This window comes from Eulemur rufifrons, chromosome 18 (assembly GCF_041146395.1).
Source record: "Eulemur rufifrons isolate Redbay chromosome 18, OSU_ERuf_1, whole genome shotgun sequence".
In the NCBI taxonomy this organism is placed as follows: Eukaryota; Metazoa; Chordata; class Mammalia; order Primates; family Lemuridae; genus Eulemur; species Eulemur rufifrons.
The window spans coordinates 16,224,540-16,248,572 of record NC_091000.1 but is presented as its reverse complement, the minus strand read 5'-3'; the positions used below and the strand labels follow the sequence as shown (position 1 = coordinate 16,248,572).

Here is a 24,033-nt window from a genome sequence, read left to right as displayed (position 1 = left end):
GTTCAGAGAGGATATGCTTTTCTGATATCAATTTACCTGGGTGTTTGTACTGAAATAGTCTCACGCTACTCTGTGTGAATCATGGATATTAAAGAATATGGAGCAAGTACAGGAAGAGGAGTCCAAGAGTTTTCAAAGATTAGTGATTTTGTAGTGTTTGCTTGAATGTCTAGGAATGAAAACTTCCAAGGTGTTTGTGTAATTTATTGGCGATGAAGAAGATTGTATGATAACAACTCAGGCTGCCAGAACTGCAGTATCCAAAAAGCGCCGTAGAACAAAGGGGCATAGAAAAAAAATTGTGCCCCTTGTTCTACATGCCTTTCTGTGTAGACCTCAGAACTCCAAGGAATATCCAAGCCAGTATCTCATAAAATACCTGGTGAATGAGGAAATCAGGTCAGCTTACAAATAAGCAACTCTTTAGTCTCTATAACTTTTATGCTTTTAGAGAAGTAGAGCTATAAGCAAGAGGCAGCATTTGATTTTTGATTACTTAATTCTTTTTAAGTAATAAAAGAATAGCATCTGACCACTGGATTATTTGTTTTCTTAGTGAAATCTATTCGAAGTATACCTGCCTACCTTGCTGAGACTCTGTACTATGCTATGAAGGTAAATGGATCTTGACTCTTCTATCTGATCAATTTCCCTTTCTAATTATTATCTTTCTCTATGTCTGGTGTTTTAGTTGATAGACCTTGGGAATTTTTCTCTTCTTACAACTTGCCACTCAGTTCTACTAAATTGTTTTACTTTGTTGATTCACCCCAACTTCGGGGCATTTGAAGCTATATTTGAAGTAAACCATGTGCCTCTCTCTCTCTTTTTCTTTTTTAAAGGGAGCTGGGACAGATGATCACACCCTCATCAGAGTCATGGTGTCCAGGAGCGAGGTTGATCTGTTTAACATTAGGAAGGAGTTTCGGAAGAATTTTGCCACCTCTCTTTATTCCATGATTAAGGTAGTAGAATGTTTTTTAAAACTATGTTTAGAAATCCAAAGCTGACCAATAAAAATATAGAGCATGTAAGACATGGATGGGAGAATCCAATTCTTGTGTCAAGTTTGATTAGAGAGCTATGAGTTAAAAAGCTCAGCATAATGTTTCCTGAAGTAGCGATGACGGCTTCCACGTGAAAGCTTTGGCATTGGTGTGGCTGAGGCTCTCGGGGAACTCAACATACCCAGCCCCGTGTCCATGAGACTAATGTGTTCTTTTGTCAGTTCCAGCTGTTTTTTATTAGTTCTTCTTTTATTTCAGATCAGTTTTTCCTTTCTTTATTGTCAGTTACCACCTTGTCGCTGGTGTTGGTTCATAGTTCAGGAAAAAGCCAGCCAGGTCTAGAGTAAGCAAGGAGTGTAGGTATTATTATCATTCTTGTTCTTTTAAAAGCAAGGCAGTCTGTGGCCTATAATTAAATTTGGCTTACAGTCAACTTTTTTTTTGTTCTTCTTCTTTTTTTTTGATAAAGGTTAATGTGGGCCATGTACAAAGCAGGATTTTTGAGCACAAGCTTTTACTTTAGTATGTGTGTGGTGTGGCTGGAGAGCTTATCTGTGCACTCGGACGTGGCTTGAAACATTAATTTATCGTGCACATCTGTGTGTGAGACAAGCAGGGCAAAGCCAGAGCGGCCCGGCAGCCCAGCATCGTCCCCCGTTAGCCAGATACATACTGTGCGACAGAAACTAGCGTCTGTTTAGAAACCTGGATTTGAATATAGTTGTTAAGGTTTCCCCGTTCTTTGTGTCACCAGCGGGAAACACATACTTCCCTGTCTGAGAGAACTGTGTCTTTAAGGGGTAAAATTAGAAAGTTGAACATAAGTTACAGTGGTAGGGAACTCCCTGTGTAACATTCCTGATGAGAAAGTCACACACACACACAGATTACCCACTTGGGAGTAAAGTCATATGAATCAAATTCGTTGCCAGATACTTGTTAGTGTTTAAATTTTCTGTGGCTTCTGTGAGTCATGGAGGCTAACAGAATACGTTTGGTTTCAGAATGACACGTCTGGGGACTATAAGAAAGCCCTCCTGCGGCTCTGTGGCGGAGAAGACGACTAACGTGTCACCAGGAGAGAGCTCCCTGCTCTGTGTCTGCACAGCCCTACTGCCTCCCTTCAGCACGTCTAGCTGCACACGTTTGCCAGTGCTTAGCACACCGCCTTACTCACACTAGTACGCTGGTGACCAAAGTATGTGTCGTAGGAGAAAATAGCGGTGCTTCCTTCTGATCTTCCGTCGGGATCTTACTATCTCTTTGGCTGCTGTAGTACCAAAGTGTACTTATGTTACTAAGTCTAACGTATGGGTCATTTATATTTTCCTTTAAGAGGTTAGATTGCTTTTAGCCCTTTTAAAAACATCTTTTATATTAAATTGATAACCGTTTTACCTTAATCGGAACCTTAGCCTTGAAATTGTGAACTCCTGGAAATGTTATTAGTCAAGTTTGCTACTAAACTAAACCTGCAGAATTATGGTGGCTGTAGTCAAGATTAATGAAAAATAAACATTTCCTTCTCCCTGAATTATGTGTGTGTTTGGAAAGTTTATTTATCTATTGAATAATGGTGTCTTTTTTTCAAGCCAGTCAATTGATAATGGCGTTAGTTAAGAACTGAATTCACAGTTGGTCTTTTGGGTAATAAGAAATGCACTACCAATACCACAAACTGAATTTCCTTCATAGTAGGGAATGAGGGAGAAATGGAAGGGTTCTGTGATTTATTTGCAGCATGTTTGCATGTTTATTTGGGCATCCATTAAGGTAATACTTCTGCTACTTGCTTAGTAGAAAAGCTAATTTTAAAACTTAACCTAAAAATTTTGGAGTACTACCTTTCCGTTCCTATTATAGACTCCCCCAGCCCCCATTTACCATCTGCTACGTTTGAGGAAAAAAAAAGTAGGTAATTTTTTTTTTTAGAAAGAAACAGTTTCTTTATCTGTTCTAGCCATCTCAAAAAATTACAGCTGAATCCACAACTCTCATCCCATCAATGAATTAAATGTATAAAAAATCATACAAATATTAAACTCTAATATCTGACTATGGAAAAACTAGTTACTATGTTATAAAATCTAGAAGCCATAAATGAGAAAGATATTACATTCAACTAAACAAATCTTAAACTTCAATAATTGAAAGGTAAATATTTATGAATGGCCAAAGCCACAATAGGCAAATTTAAAAGAAAAACAATCACCTGCAGAAAAATACTTGCAACTCATGGGTGTAATTTCCCTGATATATAAAGAGGTCCTTCATACCGAAAGAAAAAGACCAATAACTTATGAGAAATGAAAGCCAAGGACATGCAAAGATCATTTACAGAGTAGACAATACAAATTATTCTGAAACATTTGGAAAGATGTTTAAACCTCATTCATAATAATAATAATAATGATGCAAAGTAAAGCTGTGGTAAGGTATACATTTTCACTTAGCAGTATAGCAAAGATCAAAAAGTTACTGATAATGACCTTGTGAAACAGTCACTGTTATATGTGGGTGGTGCCATTATGAATTGTTCTGTCCTCTTTGGAGGGCATTTGGCATTACACATACCACGTGTATGCTTTGATTCAATAGATGTATTTCTAGGAATTGTCGTACAGATACCACTTATGTGAAATAACATAGGTATAAGGCTACTCACTGTAGCATTGCTTCTAATAAAATATCGAAACAACCTAAAAGTCTGTTTATAGGGGACTGGGTAAAGTAACAAAGGTACATTGTACAGTGGATACAACATAGCTACAAAGAATAAGAAAGCTCCATATATACTGATGTGGAAAAGTACTGAGAAATTGAGTATTGAGGAGTATTGTTATATGAAAACATTGAGATGCAGAATAATGGTCACAATATGGTGACCATTTGTGTATAAAAAGGAAAAATAGGAATTCATGTATGCATTTGCTGTGCCAGAATAGAACACTTTTGAAGGATACATAAACTGGTAATCATGGTTGTGTATGGGCAAAGAAACTGGGTAGATGAGGAACAGAGAAGAGGGAGATATTTTATTGTATGCCTTTTTAATATTTTGATTATTGAATCAAGGACATATATTTTTTAAAACACACATTACCCTAAATTAAACAAAATCTTTGATAATTTATAACGGAAAAATATGAAGAGGAACATAATGTTTCTAAAGCACTTTCAATATAAATTATATCATGATGGTTATTGTTCAGCCCAACCTCTGCTTGATTTGAGACTGCTCAGTTCTGCAAAGCTCAGGTATTGCCAATTCAAGGAAATCCTGGAGATAAACCAACAGCCAGTCCAGTTTCAAGTTAAGTCCGGTTTCAGGTTACTTGCTTTTTATTTATTTATTTATTTTTTCTAGAATTAGGTATATTGAGTTTGCATACAGTAAAATTCATCCTTTTTAGGTGTATAGCGCATTGCATTTTTTTTTTTTTTTAGACAGAGTCTTGCTCTGTTGCCCTGGCTAGAGTGCTGTGGTGTCAGCCTAGCTCACAGCAACCTCAAACTCCTGGGCTCAAGCAATCCTCCTGCCTCAGCCTCCCGAGTAGCTGGGACTACAGGCATGCGCCACTATGCCCAGCTAATTTTTTCTGTATATATTTTTAGTTGTCCAGCTAATTTCTTTCTATTTTTAGTAGAGATGGGGCTCTCGATCTTGCTCAGGCTGGTCTCGAACTCCTGACCTCGAGCGATCCTCCTGCCTCGGCCTCCCAGAGTGCTAGGATTACAGGTGTGAGCCACCGCGCCTGGCCTATACGATCATTTAACAAGTTTCTCTGTCCCAGTATGTGCTATAGATTATTAGATCTAGAGGCTTGATCAGATTCTGAATTAATTTTTAGCAAGATTACTTTAGAGGTAGTCCTGTTGTATTGTTTGAATTTAAAATGAATTTTAAAGTATTTGATGTATTTTAATCAATGAGAACGATTATTCTTATTAATGCTTAAATTGTCCCATCTTTTGTCAACAGGAGCCTCTTCAAGTTGGCTCCCGAGTCCTTTTACCATGATTCTAGGAATCTCCAAGAGCTTCCTTGCTTTCCATGGAGTCTAATATTTTGTGTACTTTCTTTCCCTGGCCAGGAATCAACTGTTTTTTCAAGGAGCTATGGTTCCTTTTTGTGGAAAATGGTATGTACAGTCACAGTCTTGGCTTGGGTATTTCATCAGAGTCTGGCCTTAAGAACACATTGCAGAGTTCTCCCTGGAGTTCCTCATCTTCAGGAAGGGTGTTTTTTGTTTGTTTGTTTTTAATTGTATAGCATCAGCATTCTCTGGAGTTGGTTGTGGATATTTTCATCTGCTGCTATTCTTCATTTTCAGTTATAAATTGCCTTTTGTTTACCTGCACCATTGTCAGATTAGTGGCTACAGGTTGACATGGAATCATGTGCATTTGGATCAGTGATATTTGGTGTAATTTACCAGTGGTGAGACACTTATACGTTGTGTTTCGAATAGGAATCATCCATAACTGTATTTCTCCAACAAACTTGTACACAACTCACCACTGAATGTTATTACCAAATTCTTTTTCTACCAAAGAATGGGAAGAGGTGGGTACAGGAACTGTGGGGCATGTTGGCCCAATGAAGTGAGCCACGGTCGGTATCATTTCAGAGTCACTGCTTTCACCTGAAAGGAGGCGGCACAGTGGAGATTTCTAGCACCCAGAGAAGGGGAAAATTGGGGGCTGGGAATATGAAAGCTTCTGCTGCCAGACCCACATACGATGCACCTCTAGGCCAAAGGAATTCTGCTCTCATAAGTATGGCCCTGATACTTTGCAGAAGCCAGGCTCAAGTTTCCTTCTACCCTCTGGGATGCAGCTAATTGGACCTCTCCTTTCATCTTTTCCCACCAGCTTTGAGAGACACGGCTGGATTCCCTAAGGACCATGAACAGGAACGGGCCATGTGGTGTGCAACCTGTTCTTGGCTTTAACTTCCAAGTGAGTGGCCACCTGCCCCAGAGCCTCAGCCTGGTGCCTCCTCTTGTCACCCTCACCCAAGAGGCACTTGTCCCCAACTTCATTGCATCCGTTACCTGGCCTCGGTCACTCAGCCTCACCCTCTACCCCCCAACCCCATGCTCTGTTTCCTCCTGTGCATCCTGTCTTGTTCTCACTTTTCTTTCTTCTCCCTCTCTCCCACCCCCACATCTTCTGCTTGGTCTTTTGTCTATCCACCCATTCCATTCCATATGCTTTGGTCTCTCTATTCACCTCAAGAAGCAGTTACTGGATACTCACCTTGGCCAAGCACCGTGCTAGGTGCTATAGAGAATATGTAGATGACCAGGACAGTTCCCTCAATGCCATGATGAATGTAAAAAGCAAAAGTGGTGGGAAGAATATATGGAAACACAAATGATCGCATATGAGGGAAATCTGGAAAAGCTTCACAGAGGAGGACACATCTGAGCTGGGCTTGAAGGATGAGCAGGGCGTCAAAAGGCAGAGGAGGGGGAAGTGTTAGCTCCTGCCGCAGCTATGCTGGAGTATGTGCTTTCCAGCCACACCTCATCTGACTCCTTCCCTGTTCCCCACACCTAGTCTCACCACTCAGGTCTCTGGTACACGTGCCCCCTCTTCCTTTTTCCTCTGTGACAGCCCAGCCTGAAGGAGTGTCTGGGATAACTTGTGACTCCCAGCTCTCCTCCCCCGGTGGAAATTCAGTTCACCTGGCTGGGGCAGCTGGTGAGGATACTGGCCACACGCTGTCCCAGGACCCAGTGGACAACATCTGTTCCTTGTCAGCCGAGGCTGTCTACAACCGCTACTGTATCTTCCTGCTGCAAAAGTGTATGCTCATCCCTCCCCTCCAACTTCCCCACACACTCTGTTCCAGAAGAGTGAGGGCCTAGAAGTTACCCGAACACTTTATTTCCATGGAGGGACTTGCCCCCAAACACCTGCAGTTACCCTCTTGGGACAGGTCACAACGTGGAAAGCACATAGATGCATGAGCCAACCTCAGTCTGGAGTCACAACTTCCCATGGTGAAAGCCAGGCATCTGATACACAACCTGGATTTGGAACACTCACTAGAATTAGATGACATCTGGAATACTGAGTTCAGGAACTCAGAAAGAGGCCTCAGCAAAGCAGACTTCAGCAACAACTCAGTGTCTGAGCCTCTTTAACAGCATCCGTCCCGTCCCACAAGCAAGGATAAAAGCATCACATACATAGTCACTGCGGCTCGACCGTCCTAATTAGGGCATTTCCCCAATATTACTTTCTTACCCTCTTACCTGTTCTGAGCCTACTTGTTCTTTTGTAACGTTCCACTTTCCATCCCACAGCCTAACAGACTTCCTTCTCCCTGCCCAGCCCCTTGTTCTGAGATCTGTTTAGACTGTCTGTGATCTGGGCAGTGTTTAAGAGGCACAATCAAAGCCTTGTGGGTTGACTGGATTGGGAGTTTCTAACTTCCTATTAAGGGTACTAATAAAGCATCTATTGTATCACGTAAAGTAAGATTGTAAAGTAAGAAGACAGATTCCACAAGCAGAACAGGAAAAATCAGTTTCTTAGAGTGGTACTTCATCCTTTATGATAGGAAATCCAGAAAAAAAAATTCTGTGGTACTTTAAGTGTGTACTAAGGTTCATTTCCATGTGAAACACAGCAGTTAGCTAAAAAATACCATAAAGAATCTTGATTAAACTTGTTTAATCTTGGTTAAACTGGCTACTAGTTAAACAGTAAGTCCATAACAGCCCAAGAACTCTGTAAAAACACTTCCACTGAATATTTTATTCAGAAAAAACAAAAAGATAAGGCAGAAACAAAAATCCCGGTCATTTGCAATATCTATCAGCTTTCAATTTGGCTCTCCTGTTTAAACAAAGACAAATAATAAAAAATTAATCTGTGTAAAACATACCATAGTCAACTGCTGCCAAATATAAAACTCATGCTTAAAAATTGTGTGATCAATTTTGGTTATTATATTACCACAACACTTACATGAAAATATTTTATTAAAATTTTACTTTTCAATTTTATTTCTATACAAAATGGATTCTAATCTTGTGAAAGTTGTTTCCTAATAGTTAACAAATGTTGTCCAAGCGCTTTTCAATCCACGATAGCAATTTTGATTACTTCTGAATTTAACTGTGCCCTAAATTTTTATTTAATGGAGTGGCAATGCCGTATTTTTACAAGTGATAAAGTTATGGGATAGAGAGCTTATTCTAGAGTCCATATACTGATTATATGTTACATTCTCTTCTTGATTTCTTAGAACTAGATACATATTATTTGTTCAGCTGAAAAAAATTATTACCTCATTTATTGATTCCAGGTAAGAATTCAGAACTATATAATTAAGCATTGCCTTTATCAGGTTATATAAAGAAAGGTCAAGAGTAATTTTGCAACACAGGACATGAATGAGTTTCTGGAGATTACCAAAATCTGGCACTTACTTGATTTATAGTAGTAAGCTCACAGCTAAACCTCTTTGCCTATTTTTCTGTGTTGTAAACCTAGGTCATTACTTATCTAAATAGGAATAGTAATAAATAAATACTAATAATGTACTTTGATAAATACCTGAATCTGACTTAAAAACTGCTTCAACTTCATTTAACTTTTATATTTAGTCATTTTTTAACTGACCTATTTTTATTTCACTTTAAGGAAACTGTGACTACTCTAGTAGAACCCACAGAATTTTGACATTAGTCAATTAGACAAATAACTATTTCTCTCTTTTTTTTAAACCTACAGCTGCTGGAATGGGAAAACAACTATTAATACTTTCTAACTCTGGTTCTAATAGCTATAAAAAGATGATAATAAAGAGATTTATAAGGTAGATACACAGTCAAACCTGAATTTCTTACAATAAAGTACATAAATACTTAGAATCTGGTCATAATTTTTAGATATTCTTCTTGGCAATCTTTTCTCAGACTTATGATGTCCTAAGTAATATTACCAAATTCAGAAATTATAAATAAGGACAAAAATTTGAAAACTAGTAATTTAAAAGGAACACTGGTTTTATGCATGCCATTTCTATTTCGCTACTGAAAATAGGTGAAGTAAATTTATATCTACCTGTCCAGAAGCGTCTCATGCAAAAATCCATCTTTCCGAGCCTTTTTAAGAATTTTACTGTCTTCTTTACTTATTTTAAGTTTGTGGTCTTGGAAGCTCTGAAATTTCTTTCTGTAAATAAAAATGTCTTCATTGAAAATATCCCAAACATTGATTATAAATGTTTTACTGATGCACTTATGAATACTGTTAATTTTTCACTTATTAAAAGAATGTAATTAGAATTTTTTTAATAACCTCTAGCTTTTCAACTACAAAGATGGCCCTTTGTGACCCACCATCAAGAGGGCCATTGTCTGGGCAGCCCCACTTCTATTCAGGGCGTGCCGCTGGAGTCCCTGTGTCCTGGCCACCAACAGCCTTTGGTTGGCTTTGTAGCCATCCTGTTAATGAATAAGGAAAATGACTAACTCAAATGCCTTCACCTTTGAGAGCCAGCAGGATGATTAGGAAAACTGAAGCCTCTAGAGCCTCAGGAAAAGAAAAGCATTTAGCTCAGTGTTTTGTCCTGGAGTGTACATTATGCTGCCTCTTCTCGTCTTTAACGTATTTTATTTTAAAAGCACCTTGAGCAGTGCTTCACTGTCAAATCTGTAGGTCTAAAAGGAGAAGAATACATACACATAATTGATTTCACACTGTTTCACATTTCCCTTGTCTTCTTCTGGGATGTCATCTTTTTTCTTGGTTTCTCTTTCAGCACAGGACCGAATCTGGATATTGGACAAGAGAATCCAATAGGTTAGACATTTATCTCTCACCTTCCTCACTTTACTTCTTGTACAAGAACATTCTAGGTGATTTCTTATGTAAAAGAAGAAAATAATTAACTTAGCAATTAGATTCAGAAAAAGACAGGTTCTGGATATGTTTTTTTTGTATGTATGATTTATATAGATAATTGCTATCCTATGCTTCTGTACAGGCCTTGTGTCAGAAACACTACAGAGAAAATTACTTGAAAAACATTTTACAGATCAGATCCTACTGAGCAACTAGGCAATCATTTAACTCATTTAATTTTGGCCCCAAAGTAAATACACTGGGATCAAATTATCCCTGGTAGACAGTGTTCATTATTTTATTAGATGGAAAGCTTAAGACAGCAGCTATTTTGTTTTGCACAGACTATTACCAAATCTATCAAATTTATAACATTACACAACTTGTTTTTATATAATTGGAATCTACCCCTTTTAAATGCTTCTTATATCCTCATATGTTTAAACAGACACTCACTATCACTTGCCATAAATTAATTGATCTGGATACAATTAGGATTGCCCTTGAAAACAGCAATTTGCAACCCAAAGGACCCATGTCTCCAAAGTGATCTCTGTGGCCCAGAGTCCCATTCCAACATTACTTATAAAGTGATGACCAATAACTTGTTTGGGCCAATGATGTGTGTGACAGTTTTGGTTAGAGGGGTTCTAAAAGATCTGGGAACATTCCCAGCGAAGGCCTGTGGCACAGCACTACTTTGGTAAGATGGATCTGTGTTCTGGTAGGTAAGACCTCTCACAAAGCTGGATGACTGGCACAGACTAGCGGACACTGCAGTGTAAATGGCAAGGGGAAAGAGTCCTGGATAATCATTGCTCAGAGCGTCCAGGTTCTTGACTAACCAAAGATATCCAGGGAAGTATGATGGGTACTTCATCTGAAAAATTATGGAAAATACACTAAAATTTCTAATTCCTATGCTGTCTTCTAGACCGGTATCTCTTTCTCCATCAACCAACTCCAGAAAATGAAATAAAGAGTTGGCAGTATTGTTATTCTTGTTTAAAAGATGAGCAATATTTTTCAAGGTACAAAGAATACTTTAAAAGACTATAAATTATCATGAAAATCAAGAATATTTTAAGAATAAAATCAAATATATGACAGAAAATCTGACACAAAGCATGTATAGATATTTGATAGATGCTTTCAAATTATTCTGGTAGTAGAGAAAACATAACATGGATTTTTATGCTTCATTTATTAAAATGAAGAATATTTTGGAAAAGGCATTTTTTTCCCCCCCTACCTCTTAGAGCTTTCCACTCTGGCCTCCCTAATGCCTTGTACACAGCAAATGTGGATCAGACAGACTAGCCACAACCTATGACTCTCGACAAGATAAATAAAGCAAGGTTCAGAATGCTCTGTACTGGGAAGGAATGCCAAGAAAATGAAAAACAATGTGTAAAGAAGGTAGGAGTTATTCTTTAGACAGATCTTGGTGTGCACATGTCATTAAAGACCAAGTAATTTTTGTAAGTCTAAAAAATTAACCCTTAAAAAGGCCTTCATTAAATTCCAGTTAACAACCTGATTTACCTGTTATCCTGCAGTTATCTATTTATATAGTATGAAGATGTCTGTATAACTTTTACAATGAAGTAAAACAAAGAGTAGGATTAGGGAATTTAGCCTGGAATAAGGGACTTTTATTTCTGGCTTATATGACACACATGAAATACAAACAAACAAACATTTGTTTTACATGATTCATGTTTTTCCTCATGTAAAGATGAATTTGAATTTATTCATAAAAACATCAAAAATTTGAGGGCTAAAGCCCTAGAAGTTCTGCTATGGCTTTTACGTTTTCTACAGGGACTAGCACATCATGAAAACTCAAGCATTAGGCAAACACAAAACAATCTTGTAACCTCCTCACACATGTTGGCAGGTGTGTAAGTTAGTACAGCCTCCATGGAAGGGAACCTGGTAGTATCTAACCAAATCACAAATGCATAAACCCCTTGACCCTGTAATTCTGCTTTTGGCAATTTATCTTCAGCTCTGCCTGCACACCTACAAATTGATGCATATTCAAAGTTATGTGCTGCAGCACTGTTTGTAAAAGCAAAAGACTGGAAACAACCTAAATTTCCATCTATAAGAGCCTGATTAAATAAATTAAGGTGCATCCCTAAAATGGAATACTAACAATGTAGCTGTTAAAAAGGAAGAAGGGAAGGGAAGGAGAGATAAAGAGAAAATTTTCTACACACATACTGATTGGGGAAAAATCTCCAAGATATAATATTAAGAAAAAACATCAGTCTAGAACACTGTGTACAGGAGGCTACCTTTAATGCAAAAAAGTTGAAAATTATCAACATATTCATGTATTTATAAAGAAACTTTAGGAGGCTATACAAAAAAACAAAGGGGGAGGGACAGAAACAGGGTAAATGGAAGACAGGTGAACATGGTGGATGGGAGGAGTATGTCTTTATATGTTTTTATCACAAAAATTTTGAATCATGAGCACATTTTATCTATTAAAAAACTAACTTTTAAAATACAGACAAGAAGAAAAAAAAAGAAGCCTAAAAAGCATGTGGAACTACTGAGAAAAAGATACTGATACATGGAGCTAATAGCAAGGTAGCTTGTAGATGTAGCAATTTCTCTACTACGTTGTGCAAACAAGCCATGAATTACGGGATTTATGATTAAAACCAGAGCCTATTTGGAATATCATATTATAAGAAGCTATTAGTTAAATCTTTAAAGTGATAGTAATTGATGATTCAGTGTTTTAGAGATATGCAGTCACATCACCTTTGTGATATGTATTCGTCTGTAGAAAAATATGATTACCTTTATCATTTCTTCTTCGCCGGCTGTTTTGCTTTTTGCTTCTATATCACCTGCTTCATTACATCTAATAAAGCAGCTATTCGAGGCCAATAAAGCCATTTTCCCCTATGTTAAACAAAACAACGGAAACAGAGTGATGAGAATAACTGCAGAAGAAATCTTAATGAAGCCTTTAGACTAAATTAATTTTTCCTCCTTGATTCTAAAATCAGGAAAAAGAACTTGGAGAAAACCTGGAAAATACAGAAACATACATAAAAGAAAACAAAAATCACCTATAATTTTAGTACTTAAAGATTATAACAATAAACATTTTTAGTTTAATTTTTCTAGTAGGACTAAATTCTAACTAGATGAAATAGAATTGTTTCCTCTGGCCTAAAAGATCTCTTGAGGATATAACTGATTTAGTTTGGTTTTTAAAAAATTAGGTTTTAAAGACAAAATTTATAAATAATGCATAATAATTATTCAAATAGTGTTTTAAATAAAATTTCTTTTCTTCATAATTAGAAATATAAAAAAAATATAAAATACCTCTGATGCCTTTGAATTTAAGTATCAATGTCTGAGGGACTTCTGAGTTGTTTAATGTTTGATGTATTACACTGATTTCTATTAAACAAAACTTTGAAAACCGACTTTCTTGTGTATCTAAACCTGGATTATAAATTTGGTTAATTAAATTCTCTTAACAAATATAAGGTTTAATTATAATTTGTATTTGGCTGATTCTTTTGGAAAACTCGGAATACTTTAAACATCAAATTATATACAAATATAGTAATTATAAAATGTAGTAATAACCTTATATTCAGTTACAAAAGCGCTAATAGCATGGATGTGATCTCATTTCTTAGTTCAGTGGCAGGGGCCAGGCTGTCACCCGAATGACTCAGTGAGCACCAGGGCCCTGCTGTAGGATCTAAGGTGACTGAAACCTGTGCAGCAGATCACTCAGCGGCATCCCTTTCTGCAATAAGGTTTAACTTGTTACATCAGGGTCTTTTCAGTGTCTCTTTCATTTAAATTTAAACTTTTGAAATTCAGTATCCTTCCTAAAAATAAAATGAACTGAACTTTTCTAAAGTTTTATATCTTAGTGTAACAGTATCTGACTCATCATCTTGGTTCTCATGATATACTGCCCTTTTCTGTTGGTTTAATTTTTATCATCAGTAACTCTCATAATTAGTAAGATCATCTAGAAGGGGTTGCAACCCATTAGTGGGTCATGAAATCAATTTAGTGGTTTCTGACCAGTATTAGAAAAAAAAAAAAAGACACAGAAAGGGTAAAAGAGAATAGAAAATATCAGCATGCATAACACATGGATACATAAGTACTGTTAAATACAACTCTTGCTTCAGTTATACATGTGTGCACTGAGTGCATTTCTCACTGGGTTGGGATCAAAATATTAAGTTTGAAAGTCACTGACTCAAGATTTTATCCTAAGGGATTAAAAGAATGAGTCTAAGTAATCATCTCTTTTGGGGGATGGTTAATTTATCATCTTGAAAAACACTGTTGAATCCTATTTTGAATATGTTATTGTATATTACCAAGACTGCTACTCAGCTACTGAACTTCTCTTCCACTTGGTTGTTTTACCTGGTGCCCACTGGTCCTTACTGTTCTTGATATGGTATCTACTTTTTGGAGATGGTTTAGCTCTTTCAAAGTTTTGTTCAATCCTCACTGCTTACACAAATAGAAAAAGATACGATGTATTCTGTATCAACAAAGACTTAACAAAACATCCACATATTGCAATTGCTTACTTACTAACATTAGTAAGAATTAAGATATTATCTCTATCCTTCTCTCGTATTAAAACTATCTTTTTGTACACTCTATTTGTTCTTTTTCTGAACTTCATTATGAACTGACTTTTACAGACTATATTTATTTCAATGAACCATTATCATTATTTATTATTTTATGCACAAATTGTCACAACTTGGTCTTAGCTTTCTCCACTGTTCTCTGATGTTTCTGAAAGCATCCATGATTTCTCCTAATAAGAGGATACTCCTGAACTATCCTGTGTTCCTACCCTGAGATTTAAAGTTGGCTATCGTCTCCAAAGTCCTGGTTATTTAATGGAAAATAAGACAGACCCACATCTAAGCACTCAGGGTGTACAGGGACAATGGTGGGCAAAAGTACTACTGCTATTTTTGTTGCACTATTTTTTGAGATCTCTTTAAAGTTATAAGCTCACACTGATTTTTTTCAATTTAAAATACTATATTATTGTACCCAACTTTTTCTTGCTGTTTTAAAATATATTAAATTTTAAAATATATTATTGACTGTTTAAGATTTTCTCTTACACTGACAGGAGACTTTTATAAACAGGAATAGCACTTACATCTTGAAAGACTGGTTCCCACTGTTCTCTTGGTCCAATTGCATCTGAACGCCCAACAACAAGTCCATCTGAATTTATACCAAGATATTTTCCATAGCCAGATTTTAGGGCAATTCTTTACATTAATAAAAGAGATAAGATGTTAAAAACCGAGAGAAAGAAAATTAAATTATTAATTAATTAAATTAAATATGGAACATAAAAACATACAGAAAATTTCAGCCTAGATATATTCCAAATGTTCAAAAGTTACATGTGGCTTGTTGCTACCATATTGGATAGTGCAGTTCTATATACACAGTTTTATATTTATTCTGTTTTTTAATATCTTACATTATATATTATATAGCAAACATTTTCCAAATTCATTATTCTTCAAATATACTACTCTTAATAGTTATAAATGTTATATTATGCATAAAAGTTTATTTTTTCTGCTATTATAAACGGTCCTATTGATGTCTTCTCTGTAAACAAAATTGCTGAATCTATCCTTAGCAGAGATTCTTAGAAAAAAAATTATTGGATCAAAGGGTATCAACTTTAAAGCACTTATTATAAGCTGTCAAACTGTTTTCCAGAAAAAGCTTTATCAGCTTACATTCTCTCCTCAGATCAAGACAGCATCTTTTGTATCACAGGGTTTTTAAACATTACGACTTTAAAAAAATACTTGAAAACCTGACATGGAACAAATAGTATCCCATTTAATTTGCATTTTAGTTATTAATTAGAGTGGCATTTGCATTTCTTTTCCTTTTTATCTGGTTCTGTCCCTTGTCCATTTTTCTATTGAAGTCTTACTGCCATTTTTCTATGGGGGTCATTAGTGTTATAAATTTAGTACATACATTAGAAGAGTAAGAACTCACTGCTTATTAAGGTTGTCACAAATATTTTCCTCACTTGTTAATTTTATTATTTTTTTTGTTTATAACAGTAAAGGAGTTTGTATCTATTGATTTTTTTCTTCCTTTGGTTTCATTCTTTAGAAGTCTTTTACCACACTTACCAGACTTTCAAAGAAAAGTATAGAAATAATCATTGTAATGTGATTTTTTAAAAAAATTATGATTTCTAATTTTTGACCTTACCAATCTCCAGGGAATTGACTTTATACTCATTTACAGGTTATTGATAATACAATACAAATCATTATCATGTTGATGTAACCAATTGCTAGAATACTGAAATTCACTTTCAACATATAAGACTCAAAGTATCACTCTGCACTTCTGCATTGAGAGAATAAAAAAGGTCACCTTATATAATGATTGTAAAAATAATGAGTAAAACATTCTTTTTGTCTTTATGATGATATAATGTTCTCTGAAGGTTTCGATGATATTCTTTTTTTTTATAACCCTGTTAATCTCCTGACTTCTGATCAGTGAGTTTATATATCACAGCAACATTGGGCCAGGTTTTGTATTATGCTTGTTTTCTTCACATGATCTTCCTAATCTAATCTATCTTGTTTGGTCTGCGACATTAGTAAGCTTAATTTCTTAAACTTACATATTTTTTTCCAGTCTAGTATTATATATTGATAGGAAATCCACTAAAAGTAGATTACAAAATCCACTTTTCAAAAAAAATTTATTGTTTTTTACATCAAAATTGCTCTATGAGCTTAAGTAATCTAAATATTGAAATTTTTAATGAAGGAAATTAAATTAAAAAATAAATGGTTATTACTTGTAGTTCAACTCAAGCTTACCTGGAATCAGACAATTTGACAGCTGTAAACTGCTCTGGGGGACTAGGGCCCTCATCAACTATTGAAGAAAAAACATTTGAAAATAAATTTGACATTTGTCATAAACATAGATATGATATATTCTTTTGTTTTAAAAATGTAGCTCTTTTCTTTTAAGTGTAAGAATATTAAGATATTAGGACATAATTGTAATAATACAGTATCTATAGAATCAAGATCTATTTTATCTTCTTACAACAGTGCCAGTTTTACATGTTTAGTAAGATACAGTAGCATGATGCTTCTTTAATCACTTCCAAGATATTTTTTTACTTTTTAAAGTACAGTCACAAATAAGCACAATATTTTAAAAACTAAATGCTTTCATGTAAGAGATGGCCATTCTGACCAAATGATACTGCTTTTTACCTTCTAATTACTTCATGTCTCATTAGCGCTTCCTCTGATAGGCTAAAGAGAATGAGAAAACTTCAAATTGTTAAATACACCCAGGTTAGTTTTGGCAATAAGTCGGGGGGTAGGGGGGAGAAATCCAAACCTTTGATTCAACCAGGTTTTATTTTTTCTTTCTATTTCCTATTTTAACTATTCATGTTGTTTTTGATTTCCAAAGATACTCTTCTGGAACTATACAGAATGTTTTCAAATGCTTATACTGAAAAGAGGGAGTTGCCAATGATTGATAAATATTGAGGAAGGAAAAATAAGGAGGAGTCAAATGTAAGGGCTCCATCCCTTTGAAATATGTTTGAGACTAGTTAGAATTTAGCCTTCCTTCCATTGCCTTTCCCTTCCATTGCTTCCAACAAACACAAACCTTCTTTATGTGGAGCTCCCAGGGTAAAAAGACCATTGTCAAGTGCATGTATATAGGTTCCTTTATCCATTTCAATGGCTATGGTTCCTGAAATTTCACCAAAGTTTGTTACTGTCCACCAGATTCCTAAAAAATAAAATCAATATTTAAATGTTATATTTCAGCTTTGACACAAGGTTCTTTTTTATTGTTGCTATAACTTATCTTTTAAAACTTTTTATTTTGTGGTTGTAAGAAATAATACAGAAATCTCATATACCTTTTACTCACTGTCTCCCAATTATGACATCTTACATAACTATTTTACAATGGCAAAACTAAGAAACTGACATTGATATGATCCATGAACCTTATTCAGATTTCACCAGTTTTGCAAGCACTTGTTTGCATGTATGTGTGTAGATTCATGTGACTACTACCACAGTCAGGATTAGGTTCTTGTGACGATATGAAATGATACAGAGAACAGTCTCTCTCCTTCCAGACCCCATCCAGCCATCCACGCCTGCCTTCCAGAGGCAACGCTCATTATATTATGGGCTTCTGCAGAAAGACTTCCCAGCCTTAACTATGATTTTAGATTAGAAACAAAATGAGCAGAATCAATGTCTATGTACACTAATTTCTAATTCACCAATAGAAACATTAAACTCTAGAGTAAGATTATTGAAGCAATTGTTGTAAAAGTTTATATTTTAATGGAAAAAAGAATAACCCAAAATCTTCCCCTGAATTGTACTTTAGAGTACAAATGAGATCATAGTTAACAGGATATTAGATGGTATTAAGGAATTCTTGTTAATTTTGCAAGGTCTGATAATGACAGTGTTACGCAGTTTCCTATTCAACTAAACATTTAGGCTTTTCCTAATTAATTAAAAAAATCAGTAAGATTTTGCCAAAATGAAGTTGGACCCTTACCTAACACCAAATATAAAAATTAACTTACAATACATCAAAGACTTAAATGTGACAGCTACAACTATAAAACTCTTAGAAGAAAACAGGGGAAAAAGCTTGATGACATGGGATTTGGCAATGATTTCTTGGATATGACATGAGAAGAACAGGCAATGAAAGAAAAAATAGACAAATTGGACTTCATCAGAATTAAAAACTTTTGCGCATGGAAGGACCACTGCATCAGAGTAAAAAGGCAACCCACGGAATAGAGAAAATATTTGTAAATTATACATACTATAAGGAATAAAATCTAATATAGAGAACTCCAAAAAAAAAAAAAAAAACCCACACAATTCAAAATTGGGCAAAGGACTTAAACAGACATTTCTCTAAAGAAGATATACAAATGGCCAATAAACACATGAAAAGATGCTCAGCATCACTAACCACTAGGGAAATGCAAATGAGATACCACTTCATACTCATTAGGATGGCTATTATCAAAATAAAACAGAAAAACAAGTGTTGGTAAGGATGTAGAGAAACTGAAACCTTTGCACACTGCTGGTAGAAATGTAAAATGGTGCAGCTATTATGGAAAACAGTATGGTGGTTCCTCAAAAAATTAAAAATAGAATTATCATATGATCCAGCAATTCTACTCCTGGGCATATACACCAAAAAATTGAAATCAGGGTCTTGAATAGATATCTGTACATCCATGTGCACAGCAGTATTATTCACAATAGTCAAAAAGGCAGAGGCAACCCAAGTGTCCATTGACAGATGGATGAATGAATAAACAAAATATGGTACATACATACAATGGAATGTTATTCAGCCTTAAAAAGGAAGGAAATTGTGTTTCAACATGGATGAACCCTGAAGACATTATACTAAATGAATGCATTAAATATGTATGTTACTAAAGTAACATAACATAGTATTTGCCAATATCACCCCTGGGGCTTTTGGCTGTAAAAAAGCACTGGACACTAAAGTTGCCTATCTCTAAAAGTGAGGTTACAGCCAAAGCGATGTATGTGTATGCTGCAGACACCTAAGCCGGATCTGAGAATCCATCCCAAAACATTACTTGTCATTTTTCAAAACAAAATATAGACACATGCTTAAAGTTATTTCCTTTTAAATCTTATACAGACTGCTGTGTTGTCTTACAACACATGTGAAAGCTTGTCACATATTGTTAATTTTTTATTTAGCTTTTTAGAAATAAGGTCTGTTATTTCTAAACAGGCAGGACCAGATCTATCTTGTTTAGGCATATCTGGTACAGAGAAGGCACTGAATGTATGCAGAAAAAAGCCTTTGATAGAATTAAACACCTTTAAGATAAAAACTCCCAAGAAAGTAAGTTCAAAAGGAATGTCCTCATTTAGAGAAAGTACCGATGAAGATTCTACAGCTAACATCATACCATATGGCTTGAAAGCTTTTCTGCCTGAGATTGGGAACAAGGCAATTATGTTCATTCTCATGACTTCTGTTCAACATTATAGAAGTCCTGGTTAGTATAATAAAGCAATAAAAATAAACAAAAGACACAAAAGATTGGAAAGAAAGATGTAAAACTATAGTCATAAGAAACATGACTGCAGATTTCTTAGTTTTCTATACAGGCAAAAACACTAGAAGTAATAAGTGAATTTAACATCTTAGACTACAAGGTCTATACACAAAAATCAATTGTATATCTATATACTGACAGCAAACAATTGGAAAATAAAATTTAAGAATTCTATTTATAGTAGTACAAAATCATAAAATGCTTAACAATAAGTTTTAAACAGACATGCAAGACTGCTACACTGAAAACTTCAAATTATTGAGACTCAATATTAAGATGTTGATTCTCCCCAAGTGATCTAGATTTAACACAACTCTCCCAGAAAATCCAACAGGCTTTATTGTAGGAACTAATAAACTGATTCTAAAATTCATATGTAAATGTAAAAGACCTAGAATAGTTAATTTGAAAAAAGAAGTTCAAAGTTGGAGGACTTACACTACCTGATCTCAAGACAGGTAGGTAGCTTTATACTATTCCATATTTTTATATATGTTTAAAGGTACCATAATTTATGAAGTTTCAAAATGCAATTTGCCAAGTTTTAAAAGAGAAAAAAATTGCTTTAAAGTATAGATATGGAAAGGTAAGGACTAAATGAAAAACAGCCTGGTTAAATGTGTTTGGAGCAGTTTATTTATGGTATCATTTATAGGCTATCTTAATGTTCTATTCTGTTGAAGATTTTCATTCATTTCCTAGTTTATAAAATAATGATTTTTACTGTGAATATACTTCCTCTAGAGACAAATAACTGACTTCTACAACTAAGATGAACACATGTCCAGGGAAAATAATTTATAAAACATATTTGTTTAAATAATATTTATCTACATTAGGCCTTTAAAATTATGTATCAGAATCTCTGGCTATTAAGTAGTCTAACGGTGCCTGCTGAATCAGAGTTATGCTTCCTCTCTCCCGTGCTTTGTTCCAATAATGAAAAAAAGGCATCAGTATCATGTATTATGCTGAAAAATAAAAGGAATCTACAGCTGTAAATCATTTGAGCACTTTAAGACAAATATGAACAGATCATATATATCTAACCAGGAAAATATTTTAAATGACATCTTAACAAATGTTAACTTTTCTCAGAATAAAGCATTGAAAACCGACTCACCAACAATATCAAGTTGGGTTTCTTCATCCTCTTCTCTTTTTCTCTTCTTATCTTTGCTCTTTTTCTTCTTACTACAGGAGATAATTTATACCACAAGATGAAAGCTTAGAAGAGTCTTTTAAGCTGTACATCCACTTATAAATTATTGATTTATGATAATTTACACTGATATGCCCTCTTACAGTACTGAGAAGTTGCTTCTGACCCTGTACTTATTGTGTTACAGTTGAGAGCAGACTCTGGAGCCAGACTGCTGGCTTTTAAATCCTGATTCTGTCACTTTTTAGCTCTGGGATTTTTGGAAAAGGTACTGCATGATCTCTCTGTGAGTCAGTTTCCCCACTGCTAAAATGCAGACAATAACCTTACTCTTAAAGTTACTGTAAGAATTAAAAGTTAATATGCACTTTTGTACATTGATGGTGGAAATTTAAAATGGAGCAGCCTCTTCAGAAACAGTTTGGGGTTCCTCAAAAAGTTAAACAAAGAGTTACCATATGACTCAGCAATTCCACTCTTAAGTATGTATACACAAGAGAAATAAAAATGTATGTCCACACAAATACTTATATAAGAATATTTATAGCAGTATTATTCAGGCAAAAAGTGGAAACAACCCAAGTGTCCACCAACTGATGAATGGATAAACAAAATGTGTTATATCCATACAATGGAATATTATTCAGCCACGAAACAAATACTGATACATGCTCAACATGGATGAACCTCAAGAATGTTATGCTAAGTAAAAGAAGCCAGATACAAAAGGCCACATATTGTATGATTCCATTCTTATGAAATATTCAGAATAGGCAAATCCATACAGACAGAAAGCAGATTAGTGGTTGCCATGGACTGGGAGCAGGGGAAAATGATGTGTGACTGCTCAAAAGGTAAGAGTTTCCTTTTGAAGTGATGAAAACGTTGAGCAACTAGACGGTGGTGAACCTCATGAATATACTAAAAGCCACTGAACTGTACACTTTAAAAGAGTGAACTTTATTTATGATATATGAATTATATGTCAGTAACAACCAAAAAAACTCAAGAGTGATTTAAATAAAAATAGATAATATATAAGTGCTTAGAACAATTCTTGGCACATAGCGTGCTATATATGCATTAAAATTATGATTGTTATAATTTTAAGATGATAAATTTGTTTGCATTTTAATCATAAAGTAAGTTTTCAGAAGATAACTTTGCTCTCCTCCCAGCAAATTCACACAGTAAAAATCTCAGATTTATTCAGGATAAATTCTTCATGATGCCAAACCCCTAGGAGCCAGATTGCCAGGTTTTAAATCTTGATTCTGTCACTTCTTAGCTCTGGGATTTTTGAAAGAGGTACTAAATTTCTCTGTGATTCATCTCAAGGGCAGTGGCTTCACCTTGCTCCTTGATACTTACTTTCCACTTCACCTAAAAGTATCAAAAACATTCTGTATAGTCAACACCAGACAAATCTACCACTTAAAAAAGAGGTGCAAAAAAAAAAAAAAAAAAAAAAAAAAAGACGTGCAGACGAGTGGACAGGTATCTTTCCCTAAATAGCTAATAATCATAAGTCACCATGACAACCTCCTTGCATTTGACTCAATTTATTTACTGCATGCCCGTTACCTCATTTAATCCTTATAATTCTTTTAGAGTAAAATGAGTAAATGGAAGCTCAGATATATTAAACAATTGGTCACAAGTCGCAAAATTAGCAAATAGGGGAGTCTAGATTCGAGTCCACATCCCTATCAAAGCCCATATCTTTAACCACTATGTGATTCAGCCCACTTCCACTCTGTATATTACATTACAACAAATGAATCAAGAATTATTTTTAGGAGGAAGGGAGACAATGGCGAAAATAATCATCCCCAGTAAAGGAAGTTATTATGATTTGCATGATCAGATTAATGTAGACCCACCACGCAGAGGTCTGCAGGGAGGCCTCGGGGGACCCAAACTTGTGGCTCTGGGGCTACTGGCCTCCCTCTCCCATCTCCTCCCCTTACTGGGCGCAACAGCTTTTCCAGCTCCGCACGGGTGCCGGGAACTGAGTTGCAGCCTCGGTCGGGCCCAGACAAGAGGCCAGGCCCAAGGGCTGGGAGACTAAAGAGACAGCCCTGTACGGCTCCCAGGGGCTTCTCGGGGGGGTGGGGGGGCGCACGGGGGTGTCAGAAAAGAACAGAAGAGTCTCCCGCACGAGTTTAGGGTCTCACCTCTTAGCCTTGGTCCCCTTGAGCACGAGTTTGGTGGACTTCACATAGGAGTACTCCGCCATGGTTCTGAAGGGACCAAATACCTGACCTGGAGCAGAGGCGGCCGGGAGCGAGGGGTACAAAGGTGGAGGCGAAGTGCAAACTCTCGGAAAGCATGCGAGACAGCCGCAGCAATAGCGATCCTACGGACTCCTTTGCCTTTCTCGCTGGAACGTTGAAGAGTCAAATAAAGAATTCTACTTCCTGTTTACGGTCAGGGGTGCTACGGCAAGCACAGAGGGCCAAGTTTGTCAGCGTGAGGCCGCTCCCTCCGGCTCCCTCTTGCGTAACCCGGAACAACTGCGCCTCCCGAAGGCGGAAGCCCGCGCGGACGCGCCCCCTGGCGGACGGGGTCGGCGTCGCCTCTGGTGGGGCTCGGGCGGCCGAGGGGAGGTTGAGGGGAGGTGACCAGGGACCAGGCTGGGCGCGCGGTGTGAGTCTGGCCTCCGGCGTGCACGGCTTTATGCAGCGCCACGAACCTTATCGCGTTGTTTTAATTAACTAGGGAGACGTGAATAATGTGCAGGAAACAATTACGGAACCAAGTCCAATATA

At 36.0% G+C, this 24,033-nt stretch overlaps 2 protein-coding genes across 2 annotated transcripts in view; one reads left to right on the top strand and one right to left on the bottom strand.

The window, feature by feature from the left end:
* ANXA5 (annexin A5) overlaps window positions 1–2,523 on the top strand; it is a 28,878-nt gene extending 26,355 nt beyond the window's left edge. The window contains exons 11-13 of the mRNA XM_069493090.1: window positions 557–615; window positions 843–965; window positions 2,012–2,523. Coding sequence (XP_069349191.1) covers window positions 557–615; window positions 843–965; window positions 2,012–2,074 — 245 coding nt within the window. The 3' untranslated portion in view covers window positions 2,075–2,523. The remainder of the gene's footprint in view (window positions 1–556; window positions 616–842; window positions 966–2,011) is intronic.
* Window positions 2,524–7,738: 5,215 nt separating this feature from the next.
* FRG1 (FSHD region gene 1) lies at window positions 7,739–23,665 on the bottom strand. Its single transcript, XM_069493281.1, has 9 exons — window positions 23,440–23,665; window positions 21,224–21,294; window positions 17,610–17,735; window positions 16,793–16,850; window positions 15,073–15,187; window positions 12,696–12,800; window positions 9,714–9,805; window positions 9,093–9,203; window positions 7,739–7,859 (listed from the first exon to the last, which is right to left on the bottom strand). Exons 1-9 carry the CDS (start codon window positions 23,499–23,501, stop codon window positions 7,823–7,825), a joined length of 777 nt encoding a protein of 258 aa, XP_069349382.1. The 5' UTR covers window positions 23,502–23,665; the 3' UTR covers window positions 7,739–7,822.
* Between the last annotated feature and the right edge of the window lie 368 nt (window positions 23,666–24,033).